This window comes from Sceloporus undulatus, chromosome 10, assembly GCF_019175285.1.
Source record: "Sceloporus undulatus isolate JIND9_A2432 ecotype Alabama chromosome 10, SceUnd_v1.1, whole genome shotgun sequence".
In the NCBI taxonomy this organism is placed as follows: domain Eukaryota; kingdom Metazoa; phylum Chordata; class Lepidosauria; order Squamata; family Phrynosomatidae; genus Sceloporus; species Sceloporus undulatus.
In genome coordinates this window covers 1,692,954-1,719,977 of record NC_056531.1, presented here as the reverse complement: position 1 = coordinate 1,719,977, position 27,024 = coordinate 1,692,954, and the positions used below count along the sequence as shown (strand labels likewise).

The 27,024-nt window shown below is 45.3% G+C and overlaps 2 protein-coding genes across 7 annotated transcripts in view; one reads left to right on the top strand and one right to left on the bottom strand.

Annotated features, from left to right (window-relative positions):
- The first annotated feature begins 1,697 nt into the window (after positions 1 to 1,697).
- Positions 1,698 to 14,487, top strand: SLC8B1 (solute carrier family 8 member B1). 4 transcript variants are annotated; one of them, XM_042441499.1, is made up of 16 exons: positions 1,698 to 1,894; positions 3,809 to 4,204; positions 4,793 to 4,945; positions 5,682 to 5,734; positions 7,161 to 7,218; positions 7,775 to 7,880; positions 8,714 to 8,881; positions 9,290 to 9,397; positions 9,680 to 9,736; positions 10,452 to 10,582; positions 11,727 to 11,868; positions 12,253 to 12,374; positions 12,590 to 12,743; positions 12,938 to 13,018; positions 13,496 to 13,560; positions 13,872 to 14,487. In XM_042441499.1, exons 2-16 carry the CDS (start codon positions 4,046 to 4,048, stop codon positions 14,067 to 14,069), a joined length of 1,755 nt encoding a protein of 584 aa, XP_042297433.1. In that variant the 5' UTR covers positions 1,698 to 1,894; positions 3,809 to 4,045; the 3' UTR covers positions 14,070 to 14,487. The 4 variants fall into 4 exon arrangements, with proteins under 4 accessions (XP_042297433.1, XP_042297434.1, XP_042297431.1 ...); XM_042441500.1 differs by having other exon boundaries at positions 3,803 to 4,204; positions 9,680 to 9,727; XM_042441497.1 differs by having other exon boundaries at positions 3,803 to 4,204.
- Positions 14,488 to 17,364: 2,877 nt separating this feature from the next.
- Positions 17,365 to 27,024, bottom strand: part of TPCN1 (two pore segment channel 1) — a 29,832-nt gene continuing 20,172 nt past the window's right edge. For all 3 annotated transcript variants that reach the window (XM_042441490.1, XM_042441491.1, XM_042441492.1), the window contains 16 exons: positions 26,255 to 26,303; positions 25,917 to 25,980; positions 25,757 to 25,801; positions 25,359 to 25,415; positions 25,222 to 25,272; positions 23,996 to 24,068; positions 23,797 to 23,904; positions 23,005 to 23,076; positions 22,305 to 22,394; positions 21,833 to 21,948; positions 20,818 to 20,864; positions 20,633 to 20,701; positions 19,641 to 19,725; positions 19,379 to 19,515; positions 18,875 to 18,955; positions 17,365 to 18,544 (listed from right to left, as the gene is read on the bottom strand). In XM_042441490.1, coding sequence (XP_042297424.1) covers positions 18,431 to 18,544; positions 18,875 to 18,955; positions 19,379 to 19,515; positions 19,641 to 19,725; positions 20,633 to 20,701; positions 20,818 to 20,864; positions 21,833 to 21,948; positions 22,305 to 22,394; positions 23,005 to 23,076; positions 23,797 to 23,904; positions 23,996 to 24,068; positions 25,222 to 25,272; positions 25,359 to 25,415; positions 25,757 to 25,801; positions 25,917 to 25,980; positions 26,255 to 26,303 — 1,258 coding nt within the window. In that variant the 3' untranslated portion in view covers positions 17,365 to 18,430. The remainder of the gene's footprint in view (positions 18,545 to 18,874; positions 18,956 to 19,378; positions 19,516 to 19,640; positions 19,726 to 20,632; positions 20,702 to 20,817; positions 20,865 to 21,832; positions 21,949 to 22,304; positions 22,395 to 23,004; positions 23,077 to 23,796; positions 23,905 to 23,995; positions 24,069 to 25,221; positions 25,273 to 25,358; positions 25,416 to 25,756; positions 25,802 to 25,916; positions 25,981 to 26,254; positions 26,304 to 27,024) is intronic.

The window sequence follows — 27,024 nt, the reverse complement described above, 5'->3', positions numbered from 1 at the left end:
GGGGCATTGGGTTCACTCTGCAGAGGCCTGTCGCCATTCTGAACAGTTGGGGGCATTTTGCTGAAGCAGCTGCAAACTCAAAAAGAGCCCCATGTCCACAAGGGGACTTCAGGAGAGACCCCACCAACAAGGTCTGCGGGGACAGCTGTCCTCTGAAAGTTGCCACGCTCCGTGCGTTGCTTCAGGCCATGGGTCAGAAGGCACACCTGGAGAGGCCACTCGCTTGCGTTCGTCACAGGGCCCCCCTGTCAAAACTCTTTGTCAAAGGACGTCCCTTGTCAAAACAGCGACTTGAGTTCTTGGTGTGTGAAAGCCTGAGTCAAAGTTGCCACACGCTTGTCATGTTTCTATTTGTTCTTGTTCTTAACTGCCTTCGGGCGACAGCGACCCATGGCGACCCAGCCGATAAGACATGTCCAAGACCCTCTGTCCTTTACTGCTCTGCCCAGCTCCTGCAAACCGATATCCATAATCTCTTTGAATAGAGTCGATCCCATCTTGCGTGTGGCCTTCCTCTCTTTCGACTTCCCTCCACCTTTCCTGACATTATCATTTTTTCCAATGATTCATGCCTTCTCATGATGTTCCGAAGTACAACAACCTGAGTTTTGTCATCTTGGCTTCCAGGGAGATGTCTGGCTTGACCTGCTCCTATGTTTGTCTTTTTGGCTGTCCATGGCATCCTTGGCTTGTTTCTATAGTCTTGGCCAGACCCAAACAGGTGCTTGAATGGTTTACTATTGATCAAAGTGGTGCACTTTGGTACACAATAAAGAGGGATGTGTTCCTTTTAGCTTTGAACAAGTCTCCCCTGGCCGCCGCTTGGTTGCTCCCTCGTCGCTTGCTTTGCAACCATTGCACAAATATCTGCCCAGATAGCACTTCTTCCCATTTTGGTTGTTATCTGATTGTAAAGGTTTGTAAAGGAAGATGTCCTATTCCTTTGTTTCCCAGCTGTGGATAAAACATAAGACACAAGAGACGCTCTTGGTTAACTGCTTCCTCAATGGCAGGATAACCACAGCTCCACTTCAAACCTGTCCTTTGTCTTTGATAGTGGTTGCCAGACCAACAGTATTATGTCGAAGGTGGTTCAAAGAGGATTTGCAGTTCTGTGGGGCAGCCTTGCAGGCAGAAAGCAGCCAAAAAAGAAGCGGCTGATCGTGGGAATGTTGCTTCCTTGCATTTGCATCACCTTGTTGGTTATCATTGATCTGGTTTGGGGGTGGCTTCCAACACAATGAAATGAACTTTGGCTTTGGCAATGACTGTATATACTTGACCATAAGCCCAGCCCACCTCATGTATAAGCTGAGTGCAGTTTGGGGTCAAAATGATGGCTTTTGATATGACCTGTGGATAAGTTGAAGGTAAAACTTGCCCTATGTTTCCCTGTGGGCAAGTATTCTGCAATGTTTCTCTATGGACAAGTGTTCTCCTACACCTCCCTATGGGGCAAGCATTCCCCAATGATTCCCTATGGGGCAAGCATTCCGCAATGTATCCCTATGGGGCAAGCATTCCTAATGTATCCCTATGGCTATGGGGCCAGCATTCCGCAATATATCCCTATGGACAAGTCTTCCCCAAGGTATCCCTATGGGGCCAGCATTCCCCAATGTGATTCTATGGGGCCACTCCCGCCCAATGTTTCCCTAGGGGGCTGTGGCCTCCCTCAAGCAGCGCCTGAGGCCTCTTGGGCCCCGCTGGCCAAACATGGCGCCGGGCCTTCTTCTGGAGGGGGAAAGGCCCGCCGCCGTTGTCCCTTTAAAAAGGCGCCGAGGAGGAGGGTGAGGCAGGGAGGCGGAGCTGGGGCTCGTGGGGCCGGCTAGAGGCAGCCGCCCGGGCCGAGAGCGAGCCAGCCTCGCTGGGTTGGTGTTGGTTCCTGGGGACGGTAAGTAAGTCGAGGTTGGAGAGAAGGGAGGCGGCCCTGAGGCGGCGGGGCCCTTTTGGCGCCCAAAAGCCTGGCCTTTGCGTAATACGCTCCGAGCTCCTCTTAGCGGCAACTGCTTGCGTGGCGTTGGCCTCCTCCTCCTCCTCCCGGGGCAGAGTGGGCAGAGAGTTGGCATACAAGCCTCTGCTTGGCCGCTCTCTCTCTTTCACCCTGGTTTCCCTCGGGCCTCCCTCACAGGGTTGTTGTGTGAGGCCAAAGTAGAGGAGGAAGGGCGAGCCCAGGCGGCGTCCGCACTGCAGGAAGCCCGCGGGTTGACCCCGCTTTAACTGCTACCCACCCACCAGGAGAAGTTTGCATAGCTAGTTCTCTGCTTTAGTTGCATGCCCAAGGGGCTTCCAGAACCCCTTAAAAGCATTTCCATAGACCCCAAAACCCCTGCAGAAAGAATCCAGTCTGAGTAGAGTGCTTGAACTGCCCTGGCTTAGTGCTAGGGAATCCTGGGAATTGTAGTTTATGGTGGCCCCAGAGTTCTCTGAGCACTACAGTTCCCAGGATGCCCTAGCATTGCGCCAGGGCAGTTCAAGGGGTCTCAGACTGGATAGTTTCTGTCATGTATTTTGGACCTATTCCTAGTCAGGTTGTCCCTGGCTGTCAGTCCAGTTTCCTATGGCTGGCTATGGAGTACTCATCTTTGAAAACTATGGCCTGTTACAGACTGCCAAAATAAAGCTGCTTCGGGTCTCTTTGGAGGTATGCTGTTTAAATGATGCATGCACCCTAAGAATCCTAAGAATCCGGAAGCTGCACCAAAGCTGCACTCCAGTGCTTAGGAATGGAGTGTGACTTTGGCGCGACCTCCAGACTCTTAGGACCCATGCATCATTTAAATAGCATACCTCCAAAGAGACCCAAAGAAGCTTTATTTTGGCAGTCTGTAACAGGACTCTGTTTTGCTTTCAAGTTGGTTGGCTTTTCTTGGTGCGTGGGCAAGGGTGGCATCATTTCAGGCTCCCTGCTTATCTGAACCACAGGGAAAGCACTCTCCCTCCAGCCTCAGCCTTGCTATTTTTATTCTGACAGATGTGGTTGCATCTGCACAAAATGTCACCGCAAGCCTGGTTTTGTTGTCTCAGGTTAAGCGTGAGTTTCAAACTGAAAACACTTGTTCTGTGTGGGCGCTTACTCCCTGCCCTTTCCTGGAGATGAAAAATGCCTTGGTCTTTTGAACCCAGGAAAGGAAATGTTCCTTTTCTGGGTTGTTGTTGTTGTTGTTTTGGTGGCCGGGAATAGACATTTTTAGGATTTTAGGAGCATATAGCAACGGATCTAAAGGATGAAGCCAAGCAAAACAATGTCAAAGACCTTATAAAATCCCAGCAGACATAACTCTTTGTGTTCTCTCTTAAGGCGGGATGGATGAGAGACTAGAGGGGTTCAGGGCTTCCAGGACAGAGTATACTCTTGCTTTTCACCAGGGGATGGTTCCTTCTTTGAAATAAGAGTTAAAGTACAGTACTTACATTAACTCCATGGATAAGTCAACTTAGATTTTTTGGGGTCAATTTTTTGACCTACATTTCTAGACTTATACATGAGTATATACAGTATGTGAAATGTGGCACTGAAGGAGAGTTAGGGTTACCATAGCCTACCCAAAGGCCAGTCAGTGTGTCCTAGAGCAAATGAAGCCTGAATTCTATAAGCCAAGATGCCTATTAAAAAAGTCTCTGTCTCCCGTATCCCCATCAAATATACCTGGGTCGGACAGAAGGGATTCCCCAGAAGTTTTCAAGACACAGGCAGGGAGAATATGGGAGAATGGACATTTTCTGTCTTGGTTATTTTAGCTGAACTCATCTGTTTTTATGGGAAGCATACAGCCGAAAGTAACTTTTTTCCCTTCTGCAGCTCCAGCTTTCAACAAAGGGACGCCGTCGCAAAGAATTGTCCCACCTTTCTGCCAAGCCTGCCTCACTTCTCTATTTTGACCAACGGTTGCAGTTTGTGAAATATCCTGGTGGTTAGAGCCCAGGACTTCTCTTTCTGCCCCGCCACATCCTTGCTTCCAAGACGGATGATGCCATGATGGGCAGAGCTTTTATTTAGAGTCGAGCAGTTGGCCGTCCTGGATTTTGAGGCAGACCTGGCACAATGCGAACTCTCTGGATCTTGGCTGTGGCCTGGACGCTTCTTGGGGATGCCTCTGCTATAGAATCACTTGTTGGGCCATGGGATACCGACAACTCACCTCTGCACTTGGACAGTAAAGGGCAATCCAGCAGGATTCTGGACTTGGGCCCACATGTAGATGTAAGTAGGAAATGTTCTTTTTCTCCTTCTTGGATGTGTTGTTTCTATGGGGGAAGCTGGTTAGGTTAGCCTGTGACACTGGATCAGTTGCTTTCCTTTTCAATGCATAGGAGGGCTGTGATGTGCTGGAACTGGGCATAGTTGTAGCTTTCCCAAGAGTTCTTTTGACTTGACATTTTGTCTCAGCCTCAAACTGTCAAGCTAATGCAAAAAGTAGCAACCCTTACTCTACCACTGGACAGCGGTTGATGTTTGGCGATGATGCGAACAAGGACTCTAAAACCAACCCTGTAGTGCTAGAGACCCAAGGGCAGACTTGAAGATTTTTTGGGATCGTCTTGGTGGCATTTTTGGACATCTAATCCCTTTTCTTTCCACCCCGCCCTGGTTCCTTCCTTTCTTCTCTTGCTCCTCCTTTTTATCTTTCCCTTGTTTTTTTCCTCTTTCCTTTCACTCTTCTCCCTCCCTCTCTTTTCTTCTCTCTTTCTCTCCCTTTCCTATCTTTTCTTTTCTCTCTCTGTTTTCTGAATTCCTTTCTCCCTTCCTGTATCTTTTCTTTTTCCTTTTTTTTTTTTTTGACTCTTCTAGTGCAGAGATGTGAAGAAGCAGAACATCTCTCAACGTTGCTCCTTCATCCAGACCAACCCGGACTGCCAGATGGAAGGCGGGTTTCTCAACTACCTCAACGGAGTCTTCTGTGTTTTCCCTGCTTCTCTTCAACTTCTGGCCGTAGGCCTCTATGTAAGGACCAATGCAATGGGGTGCCAGCTATGGGTGGTGTAGGGGCCTCCCCATTCCTTTTTGCTTGGCTTGTAGGGCCCAGCGACTGATGTGAGATCTCTATAGGGCTGTCATGAAAGAACCACTTCTATGAGGTGACTAACTGGGAGGGACCATCAACAGCACTTGGCCTTTCCAGGAGGAATTGGTGCCTCAACATCTGCCAGAGAATAGAAGATCCTGATGCAGATTTGGTGAACCACAGGGAAGGGATCCTGGATCAGCCAGGACTGGAGAGGAGGATGGCAAAGTGGAGGCTAGGCAGAGCTTGAAAATGTTGGTTTTGGACTAAAGATCCCAGAGTCGACCAGCATGGCCACTTCAGGTTGCCCTCCCTGTACTAAAAGCATGGAGGTCAGAGCAGATTTTGAGTCAGTTAAAAAAAAAGCCATTAGCATTGTGGTATACCAAACACCACATCTTTGGGGGGAGCAATTGCAACACATGGGGTAGAGCCATGGCAAGCCGTGGCGGCTCATGTTCAGGGAATTGGCTCTGGCTCTCATTTTTCCAAAGAAGAAGTTCCTTTTCTGGGAGAAAGAAGAAAGGCAGATTTTTGAAGCCACGTTGTAATTGCTGTTGAAAGTTTTGTTGTAGCCACTGAATGGTGACACTGGTTGGAAACTGGATTTGGATGCTGAGGGAATTCCTTTCTGCTTTTCTTGACACTCTTGACTTTTTCTTTGGTTTCTTGCAGGCTCTGTGGCTTCTTTACCTGTTTGTTATCCTTGGAGTCACAGCTGAGAAATTGTAAGTATGAGCTCTGGAGCCTAGATTCCAGTTCATACCCCATGTTTTAAGGGTGTCTCTTCCCCCTATTTTTTCTCTCTCTGGTATTTAAGCAGGACTTGTAGGAAGTGCTGTGCAACCTCTCCCAGACACACAACTATGTATGGTTCATTTTGCACTGAGGAATAAAATAGCTGGTTCAGTCTCCTAGGTATCCTGTGAATATGCCAGCACATGGGGTAATGGACCAGGGGAGTAGCTCTAGAGGTGAGCTGTGCAGAGAGGGAGAAACTGAACATGATTCCCACCTGGGACACTGCTGTGTTCACATTCTGTTACTTTGCCTGCCTTTTTCCTTTGGATGCCAAGGAAAAATTTGGGGGGGGGGGGGGAAAGCAGGATTCTTACTTGGGTGACAATGCCCTCATTTTGCCCCACTCAGCCCCTCTGAAGTTTAGTATACATTTGAAACAGGATGGGATAAAAAGCTTCTGAAATAGTAGAGAGTACGATTGGAGATGTACTCTTTTGCACACTGGGACAGAGAAGAGTAATGTAATTTCTGGCTGCATCCCTTTTTATAAATCACAGAGCAAAATTCCTGTGATTGGAAATATTGGCATCACAGGGAGAAAGTCTGGTGCAATAGCTTGTTTTTAAACACACGGAATATTTTAATGGGATATTTTATTGGGAAACTTGTTCTCTAAGAGAACTGTAACGGGTGTGTATCTGGTACACTTTGTTTAAAAAAATGAAATAAAAATCAATAAATATCTCTTTGGGCGGTGTGTGTCAGTGGAGAAAATGTGCCGGAGTCTTGTGATGCCAGGGTCACTGAGAATGGAGTCGAGATTTTGGATCCTGCTCCTGTGGGGTCTAAAGCCTCGAGTGGATTCACTCAGACCTGGGAGCCACTAGCCTGTAACTCGTAACAGAAGTGACTAGTTGTTTTCTATTTGTACAAGGAGAAATGATGTACTAGCTTGGGAATGGTTTTAATGGTATGGGTATTCCCTTTTGTGTCTTCCCTATGTTGTAAGTCATGGAAAGGGAGGGAGTATTTTGCCAGGAGCTAAATTCTGATTTTGAAGAGCCTTTGGGACTTCATTCTAGCAGTAGTTGGATCTAAGAGTGAGGCACAAAAGTGGGTGGGAACCAGAAAAACAGCTTTCAGGCATGCAAAGTACATCTTAGTTTGATGCAGTAGCTTCTTGGGAAGCAAGCCAGGAACCAGTGCCATGCAGCAATTTCCTAGAAGATCTCTCATCACTGATCACAGATAATATTAGAAGAAATTTTGGGGTAGAAAATATAGGTGGACGTTCCCGATCCCTGCTCCATGTCCTGGAGCCATCTTTAGGGAGAAGTAATCTCAGGAAAAAGGAGGCAAGGAATCAAAAGTGTTTAATCTATGCTTTCTTCTTTTTTCTTCATTCTGCTTTAGCTTCTGTCCCAATTTATCTGCCATCTCCACCAAACTGAAGTTGGCCCACAATGTGGCAGTATCCTTTTCTGATTTTTTTTTTGCATGCAGAGGAGCCTGAAATGAACAGAGGGAACTTTTTGAGTTAGTACAGGACAGGGCAAAGAACAAGTGTTTTTGTGTGTCCCTCCAGGTGCATTTTTTTCTTCCCTCCAAATGCATTTAGAAGGCATTTTCATCACATTTCACTCTGTCCATTTTAGACCCAGGAGAGACCTTTTGAAGTTATGGTACCCCTCTAAAACTGTAGATGCATGGCAAGAGAGAGCATTTTGCAAATGAGGAAAGAGAGGCATGAGTGAGACTTGAGCTGTGCCTCAGCTTGGTGTGCATGTTGGTCATTCCAGGAGTCCCTCATGAAGAGACACTGAAAAGCAGATGGACAACAAGAACCGCAAAATGGATTCTTCTCATCCTATACAACATCCAGGGCTCCTGAGTAGTTCAGTAGTTTGAATAAACCTGCTTGCAAGTAACCCTGACCTGGGCTGGTGTGTGTGCACCAGAGCAATGGGATTGGGCCCACTCACCATTGGATAACATGCCCTGTTTTTTTCTTTAACTCTCTTCTCCATGGTGTCACCTTTCTGGCATTTGGGAACGGTGCACCGGATGTCTTCAGTGCTGTGGTGGCATTCTCTGACCCACGGACAGCCGGTCTAGCCATTGGAGCTCTCTTTGGTATGGCCACCCAAATTCAGGAAACTGTATGGTGAATTCTCATCTTCCCTCCTGCTTGCTGGTAGCCACCGGTCATGTCATTTCCTTCTTGGAAACTGGGTTGCAATCTATTCAGATAGGCTCCTCCATGCTATGGGTGTGGGAGAAACTCATCTTGCTCTCATTTGAATTCAGTCCTACCTAATGTACACTTCCTACAGGAAGGGCCATGATCCTTTGACATTTTTTCAAGATGTTGCAATGCACTTCTCCAGTAGAAAAATGCAGGGGTGGGAACTCCCCAAAGCATATCTTTGGAGAAATTCGTGTGAAAATGCACTGAATTTTCATGCAGTTTTTTAAAAATGAAACTAATACAGAAATGAGATGAAACAAACTGAAAATTGGAAAAATGAGACATTGAAATTTCAAGAGCAAACCATTCCTAGTTTGTAATGTACTGGATAAGAGAGCTAGTATGGTGTTAGTGGTTTGAGTGTGGGACTAAGACTTTAGGAGACCAGGGTTTGAATACTCACTCAACCTTGGAAACACACTGGGTTGCCGTGGGCAAGCCCCACTCTCTCAGCCTTAGAGGAAGGCCATGGCAAACTCTTTCTGAAGAAATGTTGCCAAGAAAGCCCTGGGAGAGAGTTGCCATAAGTTAGAATCAACTAGACACATCACAGTAGCAGACTTCTGAAGCCTCCCTCTCCCCGTTCTTATCTGGATAATTCGGCCGAGTGTGTTTGGGATCAGGAAAATCGGCACCGTCCAATGTCACATCTAAGCTCAGTGGCCATGTGGGTGAGAGTGATAGTTATTCACTTAACTGAACCTGTCTTTTTCTCCAGGTGCTGGTATCTTTGTCACCACCATAGTGGCAGGTGGTATAGCCTTGGTACGGCCCTTCACAGCAGCTTCCAGGCCATTCCTCAGGGATGCCATCTTCTACATGGTGGCTGTGTTCTTGACCTTTGTGGCACTCTATTTCGAGGAGGTCAGCTTGGGAGAAGCCTTGAGTGAGTAAAGAGACAGAAGGCGTTCCTAGATGAGAACCATGATAAAGCTGGGCAGAGCTAAACCTAAAGCAGTCTCCTTCCTTATGTGTTTCTTAGAACTTTGAAATATTACTGTTTTCAACAACATAAAATCATTACTTTGCCTGCTAGCATGACACACTAATAGGGCTCTGCTGAGGGGAACTTGTATATGAACGGATGTAGTGGTTCTCAACCTGTGGTCTTCCAGATACTTTGGGCCTCAGCTCCTTGAACCTCTGAACATTAGCCATAATGGCTGAGGCTTCTGGGAGCTGAAGTTAAAAACAGAGGCTGAGAACCACTGAATAAAGCACAAGGGAAAGATTGTATTTGGAGACTGGTGGTCTTGGCCTGGACTGTCATAAAGCAACCTCTCCCATCTTGCAGGTTACCTCGGGCTCTACATATTCTATGTCTTGACAGTGGTGGTCTCAACGTGGCTTCACAAGAGGCAACGCAGGGAAAGGCTGGCCCCTCCTAGCCCCACAGAACCAGGTGAGAGAAAGAAGCCATGGGTATTTGCTGTTTGTATGCAGAAGGCCTCAGGTTCAATCCATGACCATCATTTACGTATTAAGTATTTAAGTATGAACTAAGTTGAAGAATGGACTAATGAGAAACCAAAACTGACAGATCCATCCACCCCTAAATCAGAAGTTAGTTAGAACTTCAGTTAGTTGAACAGGTAGCTTAATTTGTAGAAGGCAGGCTCTTGAGTACTTTATTTGACCAACCCCACCTCTGCCTTCTTTACTCTCACTCCATTGTCTTTCACAGAGCTTCCAACAGATTCTGAAGATGGGGATGCCTCAAGCACCACTGGAGGTGACTATGGTGAGAAATCCAGCCTTTAGAAGCATCTGGCTGGAATGGTTGTGGAGCCATCCCTAGGAGTATCTCTTCCTACATAAACCTTCCCATTCTTGGGGATCTTTTGAACTGGAGATGGATGTTGTTTTTTTGCTCTGTGGTATGGTCTTTGTGAAAGCTGAAGTCGTCTGTGGCCCAGGGCTTTGTGGTGGCACCAGTGCTAAAGAATTGGCTTCCATTGAGGCCATCTTATTACTGGGTTTGCAACATCCTGTCAGGGTGGGATTGTGGGATATGGGAATGTATGTTTTGATCTTGTAAGCCGCCCCGGTTGTGTTGCACAGAAGGGCGGGATAAAAATATTATTATTATTATTATTATTATTATTATTATTATTATGCACTCAGCATGTTTAATTCAGCATTCACACATAGTCTCACCCATGGTGGTGCCATATTTGTTGTCTCTGTGTGATTAGCCAGCCATTTTTGTTGCATCAAGAGTGCCAGAGTGCAAAGGCAATATCTTCTCCGCTGCCTGTCAAGCAATCCCTGTGCAACCACTTAGCACCAACGCTGTTACCACCACTGTACAGTTCCTGATACTAAGGGACTGCATGTGGATTGTTTGGCAGGAGGTGAAATGTAAGTCTTCACTGTGTAGCCAACATGGGAGCAGTGTAGGATCCAGGTTGGTCCAGTAGCCTGTATGTGGTTGACTTTGCCTCCCCTGTGTCCAGGCGAAGAATACCAGCCCCTGCTGCCCTCAGAGGAGAGTACGTTCCAGATCCTGACACAGTCTTTGAATCCCCTGGACTATAGGAAATGGAGGAGGAAGCCCTGTTACTGGAGGCTGATGAAGGCCTGCAAGGTAACATCCTTGGTTGCTTGGGCCTAGGATGCAATTCTGTCTGAAGGTTAGGGGAAGCTTAACTGAGGGTCCATTTGAAAGTACCCATATTTATTTACTGGCAGAAGGGCAACAGTAATGGGGCCAGCCTCTTTTAGAAGACAGTTCTACAAACTTGTGAACAGCCACCAAGATGGCCCTCTTTCCCATCTCTACCAAACAAGGGCCTCACCTGAGAATATTAAAACCTACTCTGGCTCTAGTCCAGGTCCTTTGGGCAGCCTGGATTCAGGGCACATTTCTTTCATACCACATATCACTATTAGGCTCTTAACAAAAGGCAGTGTTGATTATACTCGGTGTTAATCAAATGGCAACATGACTTGAACTCTGCGGTGCTTGAGATAACAACCTTTTCTGGGAAAACCTTTTGCAAGTGGTTCACATAGAGGGAAGAGGGAAGATTCTGAATTTGGGGGGTGTAAACTTGGACTACTGTGTAATATGCCCAGAGTGTGTGGTTATTGCCTATAGTCTCCTCTTACAACAATCATGTTCTCACAAGGTAATTCCCTGCGACATCCTGTGGTTCTCCTCACTTCCATGTTTGTGTAGGGGTGAATGTGTGTGAAAAGCAGCTGTCTGAAGACACAATTGCTACATAGCTGGTAGTGGTGAAGAGCTGTCGGAGAGCCAGTTTCACACACTTGCATTCAGAGTTGTTAAGAAACCCACAGACAGTGCTGTGACCCCTTTGCTTCGCTTGTGGTGAGGGATGGGTTCTTTTGGTGACACACATGAAACAGCAGAGAAATTTACCAATGTATGTTTCCATTGGTGTTTTGGTCTATCTGTCTAGCATTAGTTGCACCTTCCTCTCATCACTGGTTGTTGGAAGGGGCTGACAAATTAACAGGCATTAGACACCATAATCTTAAGAAGAGTCCTGCTTGGTCTATCTAGTCCAGCACTCTGGTCTGACAGTACTTCTAGGAAACCTGCTTTCTGATACTAATCATGATAACCTTATCTTCTCTTAATTTATCCAAACCCTGTTTCAGTGATTCACATTGGTGGCCTTCACTACAAGAAGAGTCTTTTGAGTTGATTGTGTTCATATACAAATGAGTTGGGCAGCCGTATGTCCCTCTTTTTTCCTCCTCAGCTGCCAATTGAGTTGGTGATGCTCCTTACGGTGCCCATCGTGGACCCTGACAGGGAAGATCAAAACTGGAAACGGCCCTTGAACTGCCTACACCTGATCACTGGCCCTCTCATCTGTGTTCTCACATTGAAGTCTGGCATGTGTAAGTGCAGGGCTTTCTTCCCTGAGCATGTGCTGCTTCCCATGTGTGTTTGATGTGGGAAAGCCATGGGATTTCCCCTGTGAGAAGTGTGGGGAGAAGTGAGGACCTCTGGCTCTTCAGGTGTTTTGGACTTCCATTCCCAGAAGCCCCAGCAAGTGCTCTACCATTAAGCCATGGGTGGTTTATCCCCTATATGGCAGAACATAAGGCTGATGGGAATTAGAGTCGAAAAACATCTCAAGGCCCCCAGGTTCCCCACCCTGGTGTGCACTGACTAACAGTAGCTTTCAGAGTATCAGATATGGTCCCAATGAACAAAAATGACTTGGGACAGTGGAGGGCTGAAGCAGCGCTTTAGTTTCTATTTTTCTGTGTCTCCTGCAGACGGACTTTACAAGATTCAGGGCTTCTTTCCAGTGTGGGGTGTGGTGATTCTGGTGGCGGCGGCTGTGGCTGTGATAATCTTTTGCACTACAAAAAATGAAGCGCCACCGCGATACCACTGGGTGAGCATTGGAGGGTCTGGGACTGCTGCTTAGAAATTTCTCATGTGAACCCTTGAATTGGTATGTAGCGGCCTTTCGGAATACTTTTTTGTGCATCTGAATGTGGAGTTTTGGCCAGTTGCTTTTGATGGTGAAAATTACAAAAGAAGGGAGAAATGTTGACCCTCAAATGATGTTTCTGTACCTGCTCTCCCCCTTTTTCACCACTGCCATAGCTTTTTGCCTTCCTGGGGTTCTTGGTCAGTGCGATGTGGATCAGCACTGCAGCCACCGAGGTGGTGAACATCCTGCGAACTTTGGGCGTCATCTTCCATCTGAGCAACACCGTCCTGGGACTGACACTGCTGGCATGGGGGAACAGCATTGGGGGTGAGTAGCCAGCCAGATGAATAGTAGTTATATTTATCTTCTGACACTCTTCCATTGATTTTAACACCTCCATAATCCTTTTTGTTTTTTCAGTACAATGGGCAAAAATGAATTGATTTTACAGGGTTTCCAATATGTGAGAGATAACTTGTCTCCATTGATTCTTTTCCCCTTTCCTCCCTTTGTTTTTGCAGACATGTTTTCTGACCTCACTGTGGCTCGGCAGGGATACCCCCGCATGGCCTTCTCCGCCTGTTTCGGAGGCATCATATTCAGTATCCTTGGTTTATTAGTAGCTGGGCTGGTTTCCCCCCTCTTTTCCCTTGGGGTTGGTACTTCCAGGGATGGAAATAGTGGACTTGGCTCCAGAGGCATCATGGACAGAGTGGCTTACAGCCTTGTACTGGTCTTCTCACATTGGCCAGTGGCTTTGCTTGTTATAGAGGCCCTTTGTTGCCCAGTCATAAAAGGAACCAAGCTGGATTACACCAAGGGGCTATCCAGGAATAAGCAACTGTGGTTCTCCTGATGTTTTTGGCCCACAGCTCCCATCAGCCTTAACCAGTAGCGATTATGGGAGTTGTAATCCAGAGGGTAACAGTTAACTAGCTACCCTGATGGTATTCCAAGGGTGTACCATCCGATGCCTGTAGGAAGCCTCATACACTGGACACGGAGGAAACCAACACTACCGGTTCTCCAGAATGGGTATTCCTGTCCAAACTGTCTCTCCATCCTGAACCCGGCTGCAGATATGCTTGTCGGAGTGGGACTCGGATGCCTTCTGCAGATGTCAAGCAGCAAATTGGTTGTCAGGGTATGGACCTTGTCTCTTTCCTTTCCTTCTTCCACTCCCACAGTGGTCTTCTGAGGATAGTCTGAAAAAGAGACTGAGGAGGAGACGGGGCAGAAGTGGCAGGCACAAATGTTGTATTGCCTCTGTAGCATTTCTGGGAAATCTGTATTCTGATTTGGAAGGCTATGGCAAACCTTCTCTGAATAATAAATCTTGCCAAGAAAATGTTGCCATATGTTGGAGTTGACTTGAAAGCACATCTCAGCAACGGAGCTAATCCTGACCAGCAGAGATGTTCGTGCGCACACACTTTCTCTCTTTTCTCCTTACAGCTCGAATCAGAAGGTCTCCTGGTGTGGATCCTGGCTGGAGCGCTGGGCCTCAGCCTGGTGTTCTCTTTCCTCTCAGTCCCTGCTCAGTGCTTCCATCTGGGGCGAGGGTATGGCTGCTGTCTCATCGTCTACTACCTGGTGTTCCTGACTGTTGCGCTGCTGACGGAGTTCAGGGTGATCCGGCTTTCCACTTACTGACGCAGAGGCCTGTCAGGCTCAGATTCTTGCTGGTGTTTGTCCCCAGACGGGGAAGGCATTTCAACCCTGTTCCTGAAAAGCCTCCAATAGACTTGACGGTCGGATGTCATTGTTACCACCGGTGCAGGGAAGACCAGCGCTGACTTCCAAACTTTAAGAAGGGCCCTTGCCAAGGGGGTTGTGCAGTTGCTGCCAATGTTGAAAGCAGGATCACCCCAGCTGCTAGAAGGCTTCTTGTGAGTCTGGGATTCTCTCACCAAATCAAGCCCAAGCACCTTGGGAACCTCTCACTCCCCAGTCAGTATTGTGTTTTTGGAGGCATGATTTGGACTAATGAACAGTCTTTTTTTAAAAACAAATTAATATTTTTTACCAGAAGCGGGTTTCCAATCCTGCCTTAACTAGCTGGAGCTAGATTGTGAAGGCATTTCAGGATTGCCTTTGGTATGTTCTTAAATTTTTTGATTGCGACACTCTTGAGAGTGTAGTTTGAACAAGACGTGACATATACAGGTGAGAGAGAATCTATCCTGGTTAAGAATATATATCTCCTCCTTTCTCTTTCTGTCACTCAGGCTGTGGTGGCATTGTTTAGGGAGCCAAACAGCCCTACCCAAAGTGGTAGACTTCAAAGATGTAGCCATGTTAGTCTGTAGAATCAGTATATAGAGATCTTGTCACACCTTTGAGACTAACTGAAAGAAAGAAGTTGGCAGCATGAGCTTTCGTAGACTAGTCTACTTGTAGGTGCGACAAGATCTCTACATACTAGCCCTACCCAAGGGCAAGATGAAGGCATCCAGTTGTGTCCATACTTAATGCATGGAGTTTGAAAAACTGGATCTGTTCCTGTCTTTTTGGTTGGCCAGCCTGTCCTCTGTGTATGTGTGTATGTTGCTTCACAAAAGCAGTAGTTTAGCACAGAGAGGCTTTTTGCACAAATTACAGAAAAGCTGGGCAAGGGAAGCACTCCTTAGCTGAGATCCTACCTTAAGCAGATAGTGTAATCCACCCCATTTCTGCCTCTCACACTAGAGGTTTGATACCCACCTCTCAAGACTGCTTTATGTGTAGATTCCAGCACTGGCAGAGAGTAGGCTAGATCTCCCTTGGGGTCCCTTCCAACTCTATGATTCCAACTCTTAACCGAAGCTGGCGGTTTTTCAGCAGGCTGCCTTACTTTGTCAAGACAGCCTCTCAAATTGGTGAGATATTTGAGGCATAGTCTTCCCATCTCTAGTTTACTCAGAAGTAAATCCTTCTGTGTTCAGTCATGTTTACTCCCTTATCTCAGTGTATTTTGAGTTTGCTGTCAGAGAATATTTATCGTCATGAGTGTGTTTTCTTCAGTGCCACTGACCCAGAAGCAGCAGAGAAGCCAATTTCTGGAAGAAATGTCCTGTAGCTATCACTCTATATTTATGTTCTTCTGCTATATGCAATCACTGGCTGAAATATCAGTTGATAACCAAGTCCCCGGTCTTTCTCTAATGCCCCTTGCTGTGCTGTCCAATTGGACGGCAAGTGGCATGTTAAAGAAATCCCCATATTATTGCCTCGGATGGGAGAGCCCCTTGGGGCCTACATCCTCTTGGTTAGCCCAAAGTAGAGGGCCCACTGAATCAATTGTTGAATGAGGAGTCAAGACACTGGTAAATCCCACTGATTTAGTCGAGCGACTGATTCAAACTACTGATGGGATTCAGGCCTCGGATTTCTCCCACACCATCCTTCCCAGTTAGGAGGGTCTTAAACTGCCTCCAGACCCTCTTCAGGCCAGATTTTGACTATCCCTGGGCTGGAGATTCTCCACCTTTGACTTAAAGTCTAGTTGTCTATGTTCGAAGAGGCTTCTGTGTATGTTAGCTGGGAGAAGTTTGACAGGAGCCAGAGAAGTAGACCTGTCTCTTTCCATTCACCTGGGATGGTATTGGTGTGGTCAGTGCGCCAAACACAGACTTCGAAGGCCTTCTGTGTGACCCCAGACCCTGGATTTTTAAAATTACTATTTTTGAAAGGACAAAAAAAAAAGACTGACATCTTCAGGTGGAACACATTGGTGTGTTTAAATGCTCCCTTGCTACTGCCATCCTAGTACCTTTTGTATTTTGAAAGCTACAGGTTTCTGCACTCCTCCCAATTGATAAATGGCTAGAAGGCACCTTTCATTTTGGAATGTATCTGAAATAGTGAAGAGACAGCAAACTGGTGCGACCGGCTTGATCTTGAATTGTCCTGGATTTCAAGCAGCGTCAGCTACAGTTTGTTTGTTTTCAGTGTAGGAGATCTGCATGAGATTGTGTGTATCTTTTGGCACGTCTCATCTCTATGTAACAATCTACCTCAGGAGGAAGAATGACAGATGTCACTTGCTGAAAGTCCTTAGTATGGGCTGGGCTGGTAACAAAGTAAGCTGCTACAGGGCTAGTTAGCAGTTTAAGATGCATTTTTAATTTTTAATATGATGTTGGAGACAGCCAAGCCAATTGGACAACTTTTCCCCTTCTTCCTCCCAGCCATACAAAAGCTGTGTGCCCAATGAATCTTCTTGGAGAACTGGTTGGAAAAAAGCTGCTCTCTAGGAATGTTTTGCTCTGGGCAATTCACAGTGGGGAGAGATTGGGGTCGTTGAAACTCACTTTTGGACTGTGAACCTAAGACTGCTGTGAGCCATTTACATCATGAAAATCTAAGGTCTGCCTTTAGTGTCCTCCATCCCGTCATCTTGGAGGGGAAGGGCATAGCAGCTAGTGATCTCGAGTGTGAAGTTACTTAGGAAATGTTTCTAAGGAATCTCAGAAATTGTTAAATACACTGTATGGAACAGTTACACTGTGTTTGTATTTATGCAGGAACCCTACCTCTAATCTCTTGTTTCGTTTTGAAAACGCCTCCCCTTCTCTGAGCACAAGGTGACATTTGGTATGTTAATAAAGGCAAGATTAAACTATTTTCAACGCTATTCAATTGACCTTGCTCTGAAGGGCTGAAATAGGTGGCATGTACAAATGATGATGATGATGATAATAATAATAATAATTTGTTTTATTTATATACCGCTATTCCAAAGATCATAGCGGTGAACAGCAAGTAAGCTAATTAGCAAGTAAGCTAATTTGCCCCCAACAGTCTGGGTACTCATTTTAGCGACCTCGGAAGGATGCAAGCCTGAGTCGAGCTTGGACCCTTTTGCTGGTCTTGAACTCGCAACCTTGTGGTTTCGAGTGAATGGCTGCAGTACAGGCATTTAACCACTGCGCCACGAGTGGTATATATGAAGTACAGAAAGCAATGATAATGCTGAAAAAAGTTTTATTTAATTGCGCCTGGAAACATCTATATAATACTGTTTCAGACATTCTTATAACGGCCATACAAACTCCTAGCATACGAAACCCTCCCAAGGTTTCATCCCTACACATGATTGTCTTTGGAGTTAAGGGTGTCGGAGGAAGCTAAGGAGAGAAGAGTTAGAAGGGGATGCCCCATACTGAGGTTGGTTTTCCTTCCAGCTTGCAACATGTTGGAAGAAAGTAGCTTCTGGAATTAATTACTAGCTTATTTTCTTTAAAAAAGACACCCCCCCAAAAAAGTTACAGTGCAAATTGAGAGACAAGTTGAATTAGTGATGCAGCCAAAAAACTGCGTATTAACAGAGCTTACAGGGATGTTCTGCAGTGTGGATGTATGTTCCTAGAAGCTATCTTACTGCTGCCTTGTGTCAAGTTTGCTACTCCACATGGCCTACGTGGTGTTGCAAAGTTTGAAATGGCATTCAGAGGTTAAGGGAAAACACTTTTAAGACTTCTTTGCCTACATTTGTGATATCTAAACTGGCCCCAAAAGGCTACACAAAGATTTGTTGCTTTGACTAGTTAGTGGTCTGGCAAGTGAAGAGGCAGAAACTTCCCTTTCACCACAGTGAGGTCAATTCATTTCCCATCAAAATAAGTGTAAGCACTAAAGGGTTGCAGGGGGCCATGGACTGGAATCCTTCTTTGCTATATTGCAGTGTGTCCTAGTTTTGGGACCCCAGATGATTTAGGACTATAGCGCCCAGAATTCCTGACCAGTGGCTGTGCTGACTGGGACTTTGGGGAACTGAAGTCCGAACAGCTGGGAACTCATGAGCGGGTACCACCAGCTACACCCACCTTGCTACCCTTCTGAGTTCTGCCTTCAATGCCCATCATGCCAAGGTGCCTGGCAGGAATCAAGACAGCAGCAGGCTTTTGCAGAAGAACTAGATGGCTCTTCTTCCAAAAAGTTCCAGGAGATGTTCTACCAGGCTCCACTAGGCATTAAGTCAACACAAAGATGGCAAAGTGAAGTAGGAGGTGGTTAATGCAGAGGAGGAGAAGCTAGATAATGGTTTGAGAGCGCTGGCGCAAGCCTGAGGGTTGGCTGAGCATCTCGCTGCCCCCTCGCCAAGGAAACTGCCTTTCTTCTTTCCGGGCATGCTCTTCATACCATTCCTGTGCAGAGAAGAGGAACTGGGATCATTTCACTTCCTCCACGCAGTCAGTTCTCAGAGCAACAACATTAATGCATACACATCTACACAAGTGTAGTCTGCCATGTTTTGCCCCCACACGGTGCACAGTTGACCCCCTTGGAGGCAAAACCTTTCCATTTGGATTCCTGAAAAATCAACTTGCCAAGGCCTGGGGTGAGCAGAGCTGCCAGTCTCAAACATCCATGAATAATTCTACAGGGTTAGAGGAACTCCTAGCAACATGGCTAGAACAGGCACCACACAGAGAACATCTTGCTAATTTGGATGCTTAAAGCTCCACATGTCCTACCTCTATTTCTTCCTCGTACATCTTCATACTTAAATCACTTTTGGTCCTTGATCGCCGCCCCAGGAAAAGCATGGATGTTTGCTAAAACAAGAGAAGGCAAACGATTCAGAGAAAGGTAAAATACAGCCTCTGACGGGGGTGAGAAATGATGCAGACATTGCTCAGAGGATTTTCCCCAAATCGGTACCCACCAGATGTTTAAGATGACAACTCCCAACACTATTAACCATTGGTCGTGATGGTTATGGCTGATGGGAGCTGGAGTCCAACAATGTATGGTGGGTGCCAAGTTGGGACATGCATGCTAGAAGAACAAACACTCTGCAGATCAAACGGGCCTATGTGATTTTTCCCCATGAAGATGTGTATGTACACTCTTTGATGTTTGCAGAAATGGTCTAGCCTGTTGTCCTATATGAGAGCAGCTATCTTAAGCCAGGGAAGGAGGTCAAGAGAGCTTATTTAGAAAGGCTTGATGGCAGTTCTCTGGACCCCAGTACTTACTTGGTGCCGGTCCATCTGGGAAATGACCCTGAGCAGCTGGCCAGCAGCCGAAACACCGCAAGTCCTTCCATACATCTCTGCTACAGCTGTAATTTCTTCCTTGGAGACTTCCCTCTCAAATATGATGCCACTATCTTCTGCAGAGGAACAAAAACAAAGGGCAAGGCTTTTAGCGGGGATAGGAAGGCAGCAGAGGCGAAAAGCATTAAGAAGGGTCAGAGGCAACACTCTACATGAAATGTGCTAAATACGACCCTCACACCTTCTGAATCTCGGTTCTTCCGGGTGTAATTCATACGGAACACAAATGCCTCCAATATAAAGGCAACAATTATTGTCATCACAACCTGGGAATGAAAAAAGAATGAAAAAGTCAGGAGTATAAAAGTAGCTCATCAGAAGCATACATTATTTTCTCTCAAACTGATTTGCAGAGGACAGAGACTGGGGTAAAAGGAAGGTTCAATTACTGGTATTTGAAGACTGAGAGATCAGCATATTGTTATCCACCCAAAGTTTTGATGATGGGACAGCATGTCTGTGCATATGTAAGTGCCTTCAAGTCGTCTATCAACTTACGGCGACTCCATGAATTTCACAGGGTTTTCTTAGGCAAGGAATTCTCAGAAGTGTTTCTGTCAGTTCCTTCTTCTGAAATAGAGCCTACAGCACCTGGTATTCATTGGTTGCCTCCCAACCAGGGCTGACCCTGCTTAGCTTCCAAGATGAGATGGAATCTGGAGCTTTAAAGGTATTTAGGCCACTTAGATGGGACAGACTATAACCACATCTAAAGGAATACTGGGATAGAAGAGTACTGGGACAGAAGAGCAATCAGAAAACATCAGCCTTAATAGAAATAAGCTCTTCAATCTCAGTCTCTCATAGAGCAGGCAGTCACAAAATGGACAGAATCCTCTCAGTGATTTACACTAGCATGACCAGCTGTTACATCAGGGTATTTCTTTCTTTATTCAAATATTTGTATCCCATACTGTATCATAAGATCTCAGATAAAATCAATTGCTTTTCATGTTGTGTAGGGAGGTATGCAATACCCCTTTGCACAAGTTTCCCCCTAGCCACACAACAGCTGCCAAGTGGCACTACAACACAGCTCTGCAGCCCCAGACCCAGCCACTGACTGGTAGGGCTGGACAAGACAGCTCCCACCTGGCAGACACTACCCTCCCTGGCAATGCATCAACACACTGTCATGGCTTTACAAAAACCATAGCTGGCAACTCCACTTACCATAGTCACGATATAAAAAATCATGAAGTAGAGGCGACTCCAGTGAGATGTCTCTGATGTTACCCCTTCCTGGGAAGGCAAATGAAAAGGTTTGGGATGTCCACACATAGAAAAAAAAAGTCAAGAAAAACTTTTATAGGAGGAGACTATAACTGGAGCAGTCCTCGCGCCCAACTGTTACTTACCATGATGATGTACCAGTCATTGACGACTGTCAATTCAAACAGAGTAACTGCATAAAGGATATGATGGGTGGGCAGGCAAGGGGGAGGGAGGAGAGAAAAGAGAAAAATTTGTATCTTTATTTTATTATTCTAGTTTTACAAAGGATACCTGAGAAATCAAAAGTGTTTTACATTGATCATCTTCTGGCTGTTCAGTTTTTGTGTGGCAGCAACTCCATATTAGTGTTGAATGCTGACATAGTGGCTCAGATCTTGCATCAGGTGATATAGCTCCACCTTTGTAGGTACGTTTCCCAATGCTACCCAAAAACCTCATCTAGTATGTAGCGCAGCCTCCCCACCCCAACCTTGGCTATTTCTGTCTTATGGGAGAGCGAGGGGATGTGTGGATACATACCCAGCTATTTTCCCTTAGCTAAATGTACTGCAACCATCTCTGGGGGTCCTTGTGAACATTCCACAGATGACATAATAATAATAATATAATAATATGATTTATTTGTATACCGCTTTTCCTACGATCAAAGCAGTTTACAGCATACATATGCATATACAACAACAAAGCAAGTAACAAAAAAAAACATATTTGCAGTGTGTCCAAGAAAATAGCTGGACATATCTCCGCTCTCCACCAACCAGCCTACACTATCAATATTACAGGAGGATGCTTCAGTTAAAAGCAGGGTGCCATGGGATGAACCTGGCGCACCCTGCTAGCACAGAGCTGGAGAATATGTGGGTTTTCAGCAATTGTTGGACTACAACTCCCATTAGCTCTAACCAACATAATCAAAAGTAAGGGATAAGGAGACATCCAGTCCAGCATCTGGAGTGGCACCCACTCCTCACCTGTGTACTAGGGATAGGAAATGGGGCAAAGAGGGCAACGGAAGAGTATGGCAGACGTCATGCAATCCATACCTCACAACCAACAGTAATTTCTCACTTATACAGCATGTTCACGAGAGGATTCCCAGCTATATCAAGAGATGTCATTGCAAGGTTCTGCTCTTACCAAAGCTGTTCAGAATGTTGTCAAAGTTGTTGAGATAGTAGTAGCCTTCTTCCATTACTGTCCTGTTCCCAACAGTGTGGTTCACCCAGCGATAGGCATCGGCTACTGTGCTGGTGCTGAAGAGAAAAGCAGGAACAAAACGACTAGCAATGAGGTAGCTGACAGTAACTTGAAAAGTCACTATTCCAAGGGCAAGGCAGGATGGTTCTATAGTACTATGTCTCTAGGACCCTCTAACATTATGATTCGGCAGAATACAATCCTAAATGACACCATGATCACTTCCAGGAGGTTTCCTGCACTAGTATCAGCACCCAGGCACCGACATGTGTTGCGCAATGTTGCTATTCTACATGAGGATTGTGTAAGGCTTGTGCAGCATATCTCCACATGCAAATATTTACACTATGCCTCATCAATACAGGAACATGGCCCTTACTTTCCAAAGGGAAAGGGGGAAACGGATACTTACTTGCAACAGTTTGGGTAGAGTTTTCCTGAGAAGAACTCCATACCAATGATGGCAAAGCAGTAATAGAAGATGAGCAATGTTAAACCTAGACTGGAGAAACAAAATGGAAGGTCAGCCAAACACAATGAGTTGCATGGCTTCACTATGAGGGTGGGGTGGGGTAGGGTGAGATGGAGTTTTCGGTACATTACAGGAATCCATCTAAAGAGGACACATGGGAGGGCCTTTTTGGTGGCTACTCCTAGACAGTGGAATGTCCACTCTCAGGAGGCTACACTTCTCTTCTCTGCATCTCTTCTGCCAGCAAGCAAAGACCATTTTCATTTAGAAAGGCTCATGGCTCTTAACTGGGGGCTGCAGAAGGGTCTTTAAATGGTGTGTGTGATGTACTTTTATTCTCATTATTATGGTCTTTTTAATGCTTCCAAACTGTTGTAAATTAATGCTGTCTTCAGTTGGATTGTCTAATGGTATTTAAACTGGTATTTAATATTATGATTGGTTTTGAGTAGCATTATGGTTTACTCTATGGTGGATCCCATACTAGGAGAAAGTCAGGATATAAATCTAATAAACTACTTAAATAAGAGAAACACATTAATGTAAGGGAAAAATGAGCCCAGAACAAAGGGGTGGATTATGCCTGGCCTCTCTTCTCATTCTCTTCCAATGAGAAAACAAACCCAGCTCAGGATTGTACCTGGCCATCCTAGGAAGCAGCTCAAACATAGTATCCAGGACGTTCCGATAACGTTTCTTCAGCTTAAAGAGCCTGCAACAAGAGAGAAAAACATGCATTTGTTCCAGGTCTGCCTCTCATTACACTCAGTTGACTCTGATCTTTAAGCACATTATTAATCGGAGGAAGCAAAACAAGGGCACAAGGCCATGGCCTCATCCCTGCCCCTCTTCTTCACTCATTAAAACGGATTTTGTATTCTAAGAGGAAGAAAGAAGAGGAACAGAGACAGCAGCACTGCTTTCACTCCTCGAACAAGGGACTGGTCAGAATTTAATGGCTTGGCCAGAACTGATGTTTTTGCAGAAATAACAAAATGCTTCCATGTCTTTTTTTCAGAGACCAGAGTAAACTGATGAAGAATCCTATGAACAGAAATCATACAGTGAGCAGCATCTCCCTACTGTGAAGACTTTATATAATTCACAACGGGGAAAGGCATCAGAACAGAACAAACAGGGAGGCAGCCAAGCAACTGAACCTATAAAGCTGCTTGACTCCAGGTGAGACCTTTGGGTCTCCAATGCATTGACTCTGGCAGACACTTGAGCGCATAGGTATCCTGTGTATTCTTTTTCACACCTCCTGCGTGCAAGGCAAGGGCTCTATCCCAACTGTTCTTCATTTCCTCTGGACCCCAACTTGGCCTCTCCAAAAGAGACAATGAACCAAGTCTTCCACCAGAATGCAGTAAGAATGACTCCTTCCAGCTCCATCTCCCCCGTCTTTGAATTTCCTTGACCATCCACTCACCTGAGTAACTGCAGAGGCCGGAGCACTACGATGAAGTAGAATGGCTCCATGTCAAATGCCAGAGCCAAAAGACCCAAGAATGCAAATACGGTGACTGAAAAATCAAAGCTGGAAGAGAAAGGGGGGGGGGAAGGACCCTCAGTGGGGCGTTTCTGAAACTACATCTCCCACCCTGTGACAGTCACAACGACCCACTTACAGGTTCCAACCAGAGGAGAGGTACTCCACAGGTCCCAATCCAGTGGTCTTCAGTAACACCTCTACCCCATAAACTGTTGATACAAGAAAGCATGACATTTTTTTAAAGTTGTAGCTTGAAGGCCAGATAAGGTTACAATCCTACAAACTCACCTTCCTCAACCTGGTCCCCGCCCCAGATGTGCTGCTGTCTGGGATACAGAGCTTGGAAGTTACTCGTCTGAATTAGTTACTTTGGTCACTAGTTATTTTTTTGCAGCAATTCTCTGGATTCAAGTTAAGTCTCTGCACCTCCCTTGAAAACTCAGGCTCTAGCTGGGAATGATTTGAGTTGCAGATAAACATCTCTGGTGGGTTAAAGAAAGCTGGTACTTGCACTTAGGTAGGAGTAAGTATCAGAGAACACAGTGTGGCTTACTTCTGAATAAAGTCTTACACTGTAAATGGAACAGCACAAACGCAGATCAGAAGTCAATATGACCTGACATGAAGGGATAGTCTTTTCTGGAGCTGATTAAAAGGGATCAAGAGCTCATCTGGGTTGAAAGCAAGAATGGTCATATTGCCATGATAAGCGAATCAGGCATCTTTTAATCTTTTGTGTCCTGCCTTTCAAGAAAAATATTTTCTCAAGCAGGACGACATGGCACATTTTTAAAAACTTGACACTCAAAAACATTTTCCAGCAACATCAAGACCTTTGGAAAGTTGCCTCAAATTGATTTTGAAAACCACTGAAAGCCTTGAAAAAACAAAAAGTTTTCCCCCAAAACAAGAAAGACAGCAAAAATCCCAGGAACACCTGAAATGTTAACAAGGTTATTATGATATTTGGGTGGATTAGAATCCACTTCATTCTAAGCACAAGAGAAAAGCCCTGCTAGATGAAACCCAAGGCACATCAGAGACAGCATTTTGTTCACACAGTGACCAACCAACTGCCTATGGGAAGCAGTAGGACACAAAAGCAATCGTAAACCCCACCTTTAACATCCTCAATTGTTCTGTTTTTAGCGGTATTTGCTTTTTTAAAGTCACGTTGTGAGCCATCTTGGTTCCCAGTACAAATAAAAGGAAGTCCAGAAAGCAAAAGAGGCAGGCTTGTCCATCTCTAACTAGACTGTGAATTGTGAGCTTCATAGATGGCAGCACTACATACAGAGGAAAATGCCTCTACTTGGTTTAAGAGAAGATAGAGCAACAGCATTTGTTGGCACCCAGACTTACTTGTAAGGAAAACAATGTAACTCCAAGGGACATCCCGGGAGAAGATTCCATCTGTAAAAAAGCAGTTCAGAGGTGGTACTGAAATCACAAAACAATAGGGAGATCAGCAAACAGAAGGAAGCTGCATTTTCCTGTACCTCGTAGCATAAAGGTTTCCACTAAGATCCAAAGGCCATTCACTGCCACCAGAGTATCTAGAAAACACAACCAAGGAAGAGGATCAGGGTTATCTTTCCAACAGAAAACTGTGTGTGTGCTCCTCCAGACAGCAGGGGAAGGAGAAACATATATAGATGTATAAAGTACTACACACACAAGTCTCTGGGATATGTTTAAGAGAGCATAGCTGGCTCCAGCACCAGCAGTGCAGAAAGTACCAACATGTAGTCATATCATCATGCCAAGTTTCCCAAGGACCCAGCCCACATGCTACTTAAGGGTCCAAATCTTTTAATTTGCTGTAGGGAGTATCACCCTATGGACAGCAAGTGGAGTGAAGAACGACAGATGCAGTAAAGAGAATCAAAAGACTTACACATGGTGTACTGGAAAGCTCGGGAATTCACCAGTATGTTAATGCCTATTGGTAGGAGAAACATATAAGACAGTGTTAAACATTTTAAATCTTAATTTAAGACCCTTCCTTCCCTTGGGTGCATCTGGAAGGCCCCTCCACTGCAGTCACAGGGCATTACCTTTAAAAATAAGGAATGCAGTCCGTGGAAGATCATCAAACCAATGTTCCCGGTTCCTTTTTGCCTGGAAATCAAACCCACCACAAAGCTTGAATCATTCAAGCCGCCTTTCTCCAGTAAGTAGTGTTTTTTTTTAATCATACAGAAAAGCAAAAATAAAATTTTATAAGATGCCTCTTGCAGAAGACCCCATTGCTCCCCCTTCTTCCCAACTCTCCTTTCTCTATGCCTCCATCTTCCTCCTGCCCTCCACAGTCTCATTTGCTACCACAAATCCAGCCCCCCTCAAGCAAGGAGTTGCAACAAAACAAAACCAACAACCCCACAGAAAAGCTTACCTTCCACTTTAAACCAACAACTTCATAGAAACTGTACATATCCTTTAGACTGAAAAGAGAAATTGACCTCTATAAAGAAGTGGATTTTGCAAGTCAAGGCACATGACAGTACATTTTATGTATTCTACTAACGTCTTAAACTTCCTACATGCCCCTTATGAGATTCTTATATATAGCTAAGTATCATGATTATAGTGGACTAGGACATTGGACTAGGACATGAGAGATGCAATATTGCATAGATAGGAGTTATAAAAATTGACCTGAATATCTGAAATGGTTATCTGACGTGATAGCTATATGGAACTTCCCCATTTAGAAGCAGTATATGTCTGATTATTAGAAGTAGAAGGCTAAAAACTATTTATTTATTTCATTTATTCATATCCTGCCCTTTTCCCAGTGCTGGGTCTCAAAGTAGCTTACACAGATTAAAACAGATACAGGTTAAAAGTTCACATCATACAAAAGTTAAAGTATAATTGAGCCATTTAAAACCTTATGCTAAGAAGTAGGGAGAGCTGAACTCATGACTAGCAGCCATGGCTCTCAAAGGTGTAAAGGCAGGACTCCTTCCTAGCCCTACCTGGAGACCCCTGGTAATAGCTGGTGGTCTCCCATCCAAAAAATAACCAATCTTGTTTAGTTTCTGAAATCAGGTGAGACTGGGTGTTTTCAGGGTAGTATAAAAACCAGTGATTTAATGCTAAATCGTCATGAATTATATTAATCACAAACAAAATTCGATTTATCTTCAGATGCTCTCTAAG